We start from the raw sequence: 7,112 nt of genomic DNA, 5'->3' as shown, positions 1-7,112 counted from the left end.
TTGTAACTTTTGACTATTTTAACGACTTTTTCGCATTTAGGCGCAAATCCTCAAGTCTTGGACCATTTGGTGGTTTAACATCATGGCATGACATTATTAAGCTTTGATTATCTCAAGATAATTGTCTGCTTCTAATGGAACTCAAGGAGGCGTTCCATACATGATTATTAAATTCGGCTAAAAAACAAAAATTATAGTCCTACTAGTGGAAGAAAATCAGTCGTGTTTATAGTTTAAATTTCAGTGCTTTTTTAGATGCTTTCTCCCTCCCAACTCTCTGCCAGGTTTCCATTCTCTTTCAATTCTTCTATTCCCCACACCACACTGTTCATATTACAAACTCCCATGATGTTACATTTTTTTTTCTTTTTAAAGTACTATCTTACCTATAGCTGTAACGTTTTGCACCTATGTCTAGTAATTAAAAAATATATATTCAAAATAAAGAAAGAAAAAAGTGGATTGCATGGAAAAAACGACCCCTGCGTTCATATTGGTGACAATTCAAGCTCATTAAACTGGAGTGCTTGCATACGTAAACGTAATGAACTTGAAATAAATCAATCAGTAAATGGAAAATTCTTTACTCTTTCCCTTAAATTTACTCTTAAATCGTTGAACCAACTGGGGAAGTGAGAAATCCTTAATTAGTTAACTGTTGCATATTGAAACATCAAGCTGACGACCCAATACTGGCATACTGCAGCTCAGTAATGGTCACTTTCATTTCAAGAAGCAACAATGTCACCAAGGATACTTTTTAATAATAAAGAGTTATGCTAACAAGTAGTAACTCTTAATTTTTAAAAGGTCAAATTCATCACTTTTCAATGTAATATTTCTATTTTCACCTTCTAACCAATACCCTAATTATAAGAGTGTTTTTTAGCATTTTCCTTTAACAAATTCCTATAAAAGATGTATATAAGTTTGTAAGAGAAAATTCTATATATTTTTATTTTTCGTAGATCACTCCACTAAAGTACTACCTCCGTTCCTTTTTAATTGTCATATTTTGACATTTTACACATACCAAGACAATAAATAAATGTTACTACTTTTGATACAATAATTTATACTTTTACCATAATGACCTTATTCATTTAATATCTTCTTTCATATACTTCTCTCTCCACAATAAATAACTAAGGGTAATAATGGTAAAACAACATTTAATGTTGCATTGAACTTTGAAAGTGACAGTTAAATTGAAACAAAATTTTTCTTCAAAAGTGACACTTAAAAAGGAACGGAGGGAGTAATCCCTATTTGAGACGTTTTAAACATTAAATATGATTATCTTTCACGGTCGAAATAGAAACATTTAGACTATGCATAAGAAACCGACAAAAAAAATTGAGTCAAACACATATAAAAACCGAAAAAATACTCCCAATTGTTGGCATTTTTCCAGTATAAAAACCGAAAAAATACTCCCATCTTACTGCAAAATGAATGAATGAATGAACCTACTGCCAAAAAAATGAATGAGTGAACCTGTCAACATTAATTTTTTTTGAATTTCTTAAACTGACAGCCATAAAAGCCACGAAGCTTACATTTTCAAAGTCTTTGACTCCAATAAGTAACTCAATATGCTCTCCTTAATCCCGACCTTAATAAGAGTACTCTCTCATTTCTTTTTAATTGTACTACTAGTAGTAGTTTTAATGTTGTTTACACTAATTGTAAAACGTTTAATTACTCGAATGTATCAACAGAATCATTTAATCATTTCGGCTAATGATTCTAACAAAAATCCATTTTGGGGCTATAATAAGAATTTTTATTCTCAAATAATATCAGAGGGTTTTGCCATCGTCGTGGAAATTCCATTTTTCCTAGAATTAAGCTGTTCCTTAGAGGAGGCAGAAATCATAAAATCTTATAAAAATTTGAGATCAATTCATTCCATTTTTCCCTTTTTGGACATATCAATGAAGTCAATAAGTCGTGTATCTCATTATGAACCGCAAGAAGAAGAAAAAACTTGTGTTTGGTTTGGTTTGATTGAACTTTTTTTTAAAAATTTAACCAAATGAAATCAATGATGTTTTGGTTGGTTTGATTTTTTGTGAGACAAAATATAATTTTAAAATCTGGCAACAATTTTGATTCGGTGCGGTTTGAATTGATTTTGAGACAAAAAGTCATCTAATCCAAAACAACAATCGCATGATTCGGTTTGGATGATTGTTCTGAAAAAAATTGATTTAATCTGATCCAAATATATACGTTTTAATTTGGATTGATTTTTAGATAGCTAAAATGCAACGTATAAATTCGTTATGTGTGTCAATATTACACATACATGCATGGTAAAATAATACTCCCTCCGTCCCAATATATAAGCACCTTTTACATCTAATAAAAGAGTGTTTATATATAGGGACGGAGGGAGTATGTTTGATTCAAAATATAACACATACAATATATATTAAAAAATTAACATTACATGATTAAAATGAAAGAATATATTCGAAACATATGAAACAGTAATAATATAGATTAAATTAATGCAATATATAAGATTAGAAATCAACATACAATATATTAGTGTGGTTCACTTCGGTTTTGAAAAAGTGATACAAAATCCGATCCAATCCTAACGGTTTTTAATAAAACAAAGTCCAAATGCATCCAAAATTATCTTGTTTTTTCGATTCTCAGTTATTTTTATCGATTTGCGGTTTTTATGTTGAATCGATTTGGATTTGAACACTCCTATTAGTTGCATCCATTAACTAGTTACAACAATAAACTAAAAATATCATTAAAGGGCAACCCGGTGCACTGAAGCTCCCGCATATGCAGGGTCCGGGAAGCAGTGGCGGATCTTGACTAAAAAAGTGGGGGGAGCCAAATAATGATAACTTATATATACAAGTTGTTTCATAAAATAGACACAAATTGAAATGTATTGCAAGGCGCATAAAACTATCTCAAGAGATCTCAAGAGCATTGGTTCGAGTCCTGCCAAGTATTTTTTTGTGAATAAAAATAAAAATGCATTATAAATATGCAGAAAAAGGAGACAAGAGGAGTCGAACCCACGCCCTCTTGAAGCATATCTCCTTCAATTTCCACTACGACACTGGTGACATATGATAAAATTTGTGACTAATATAGTATAAATACAAAACCTGGGGGGAGCCATGGCTCCCATGGGCTCTTCAGAAGATCCGCCACTGCCGGGAAGGGGTCCCACCATTTGGTATATTGTACGCAGCCTTACCCTGTTTTTACACAAGAGGTTGTTTCCAGGACTTGAACCCGTGACCTTACGGTCACATGACAACAACTTTACCAGTTGCGCCAAGGTTACCCCTCAAAATATCATTAAGGCGGATAAACAAAATGTGCAATAATTAACGATTAACTCCAAATAAAATTAGAGTGTGAGAGATGATTGGTTGAGTTGGGAGAAGAACTTGCCAATGTGAGATACAATCAATTGAGAGCGCCACTAGAAGAGAGACGACGGATGAAGGTTTTAGGCTAACTGAAGTGAATAGTGTTTGATTATGAATGACTTGCTAATTTAATCTCCATAATTAGGTGAATTTGTGGTTTGGTTTTCTTCATGTGGCAATACAAAAATCACAAATAAAATTGAATCGCACAATTGACTGAAAATTTAACCCGAACACATCCAAATCAAAAATGATTATTTGTAATTTTCAAATTGATTGGTTCGATTTGCACTTTTCTATTGTGTTGATTCGAGGACAAAAAATTTCTTTAAAGGAGACTTATAATCCTAGATGGTGAATAAGGGAATGAATTCCCTCAAATAGAATTCTTTTAGTTTATCTTAATTGTTACATCTAAATTATGAAACAAGAAAGAAAAAAAGAGATATAAAATGAATTCTCTCAAGTAAAATTCTTTTAATTTTTCTCAATTGTTATGGGAAAGAAAAAAATGAGGTATTGTTATAGGAAAGAAAAAATGAGATATAAAAAAATGATTTTTCTAGCTCAAATTTACATATTTAGATATGTTAAAAAATTCAAAATAGTAAGTTACCATATTGAGAAAATTGATAACAATAGAGGAAAGATCATATTGAGCTTATGGTAGAAATGTAACCATAGAGAAAATGGATACCAATCCAACGAAGAGAATTCATTCCCTTATAATGGTTAATAAATTTGTGGAGTGCTTAATTAATGACCCTCTTAAAAAAGTAATGAGTGAAAAAGCAAAGTATAGTGAAAATGACCCCATGAAATTTTAACCCCCGTGCATCCGATTAAAAATATGCGGCCAAGATTCAAAAGCAAACTTGCAAGTAACACCAAATAAAATGAAACCACTCTCAGCAGTGTCATGAGCAAATTTTGTTTCCAAAATTAATGACCCTTGTTGTTTTACGAGAAATGAGACAGATACCACATGGGTAATTCCAAAATCTTCAGAAGGACAAAACAATAATTTCCTTAAACCATACGGTCGTAAAATCCATTTATTATGGCGCTATGTCGCTTCCACTACTTCCTCTCATTCTGATTCTTTCTCTGTCGTAGTAGTACGACTTTCACACCACACCACAACATTATGAAATTGAAACCCTTTTTGTCACTACAAACATATCCTCAACCTCCCCAAAAAAGTTTAACTCTTTCTTAAAATCATCAAACGTTGTTCTTTTCTATTGTTATGGCTGGTGGGTGGGTGAAATCATTGCAATGCAAATCCAAAGCATTTGAAGATGTTTACAACCCAAACACAAAAAACAGAATACAAAGTGCAAGTTGTAGAAAAAGTGTTCAAGATATTAAAGATGTTGTAGTTGAAACAACAAAACCTAAATCCAAAAAACCGCTTCAAAAACATCATAGTTCAAGATATTCAACAACAACAACCGATTTTGAAACTACCATAAACCGTTCAAGAAGCACAAACTCAACCACCAACCGGAATAATATTCCGATGCCGTCACCGGACCCACGTTTCTCTTCTCTCACGGAGCTTAATGAAGGTCATCCTTCAAGGAATGTGGTGGAGATAATCTTTCACACTAGTTGGGGACCCAAACCGTTTTCGGGTCGGGTTGAGATGATTTTCAAGGTTCACAATGGTTCAAGAACGGTGACTCGGTTTGAAGAGTATCGCGAAACGGTGAAAACCCGACCCGGGTCGAGGAATCATGAGGAGAATGCAAGGTGTGTTGCGGATGGGAATGAAGTGATGAGGTTTCATTGTTTGGGACCCACTTCTGGTGGTGGTCCCTACGGTGGAGCTTGTGTGGGGTCGTTTCCAGGTGGGAAAGGTTCGGCGGCGATCTGCACATTTTCCGGCAGCGGTGGAGCACATGAGAGTTCCGGTGGTGGTAGAGGAAGAAGGGCTATGTTGGTTTGTCGGGTCATAGCGGGTAGGGTTTCGAAGCGGGTAGGGTTTGTGGATTCGTTGTTGGATGGACGAGTTGGGATTGACTCGGTGAGTGGTGATAATGGTGAGTTGTTGGTTTTTGACTCGCGTGCTGTTTTGCCTTGTTTTCTTATCATTTATAGGTTGTAAAAATTATTTGGAGTTTTTACTTTTAATAATCTTTGATTTTATAGCACTAGTTTTTTTTTTTAGGAAAATACTTTTTCCTGATTTATTTTTATTTGAGATTTGGGATGTATGTATGTATGAATGCTGATTGTTAAGTTGAGGTGTTTCCAAACAGCATTTTTTTCTTGCATTTGTTGTTTATCAACCAACCCATTATTATTTTTTTTTTATTTTGATTTTGTTTTAATTTTTTGGTTTTATGAAAATAATTGACTAATCTAGATTAGAAAGAAAACGGAAATAATTGTTTTTACGAATGATCATTTGGACAAAATATTAGAAGATATGCTGAATTTGATTCCAACTGCTGAGTTATTATTCTTTGCGTTTCTAGCCCATATTATTTGTAAAAAATAACATAGCTTGAAAGAAAATACTTTTTTGGGAGGAAGTTTTAATTTACAAAACTCGAATAACACAGTATTTTCACCTCATGTTTTTCGTCTAAAAACAAGTTTATGTCTTTTTACTACTCTCTCTGATTTTATTTATAAAAACATTCGAGTTAACTAGTGTATATGATCAAAATTTTGAACTATATAAATTAACTTTTACTAATGTTTAGGAATAGAGGAGGTATAAGAGAATAGCCTTATTTTTATCAAGAGCTGTTTTATAAACTTTTAGTTTTAAAAATGCAAAGTGTGTGGATAGTTTCTTTTTACATTTTGGAGACCTTCTCAATTTAGAATAATGTAATCCCAATGAGACAACTACGTATATTACATTTCTTCCCGTACTAGCTTATGTCGCATTGAATGAATTAATTGATAAAATTTGTTTTCTTACCTTAATTAACTTGTATACTATTGATCTTAATCGATTTTCTTCTTCTTATATAAATGACCGAAGGTAGTAGTTAGTACTACATAGTTTTCGTGTGCATTGTTTTTCCTGGAAAAAAACAACTAGTAATAAATACAAAAGGTGTTCCCTTTTAAGTTCCGTTTGAAAAAGCATCAAATTAATTAAAGGTTAAACCTAAAATGAAGAGAAATAGAGTAAAGAGTAAGGATAGGTAATCAAAGTGGAAACACATGACGAGACAAAGGGATAGTAGTTTGGACTTGTTAAGAAAAAAGGGTCCCACTCTCAACTTCAAGAGCTAAAAATTTGAACAAGGAAGTGTAACGCAAGTCACGCAGATGGGTCCAAAAAAGACCCTTAATCTTAACTTGTTTGATAATGAAAGCATATGAGAAAATTTGATGACAAATTAACTAACTACATATGAGTCACTATCTTACTGTCAAAAATACGAGTCATTATCTTTGACGGAAATTCATATCACCATCTCAGTTGCTAGTGTGTTACGTTTATCTTACCTTTTGCTTTCTTCATTTCCTTTCCAATTTACATTACTTTCATTAGTTAGATTTCTTTCCCTTTTTTGATTTTCAGTTGGGAAGAAAAGCTTTCCCTTTATGATTTCATTGTGCAATTGGGTAGTACAATTAATTTTTCACTTTTGCTTTGGGGCATCCTCTTGTTATGGTAAACGTGGTCCCTCTGTTGTAATGTAGGTCAAGCTCTAGCTACCATGTCGTTAG

General features: G+C 32.9%; 1 protein-coding gene across 1 annotated transcript; it reads left to right on the top strand.

Annotated features, from left to right (window-relative positions):
- The first annotated feature begins 4,290 nt into the window (after positions 1-4,290).
- On the top strand, positions 4,291-5,679 carry LOC146919408 (uncharacterized). The gene has a single exon (XM_085712763.1). The coding sequence runs from the start codon at positions 4,663-4,665 to the stop codon at positions 5,521-5,523; it is 861 nt and encodes a 286-aa protein (XP_085568889.1). The 5' UTR covers positions 4,291-4,662; the 3' UTR covers positions 5,524-5,679.
- The last annotated feature ends 1,433 nt before the right edge of the window (positions 5,680-7,112 follow it).

The sequence above is a fragment of the Medicago sativa genome, chromosome 5 (assembly GCF_051527215.1).
Source record: "Medicago sativa cultivar Bolivia chromosome 5, Bolivia_mono, whole genome shotgun sequence".
Lineage (NCBI taxonomy): Eukaryota > Viridiplantae > Streptophyta > Magnoliopsida > Fabales > Fabaceae > Medicago > Medicago sativa.
Note: the sequence above shows the minus strand (reverse complement) of the source record. Positions and strands in the feature narration are given on the sequence as shown.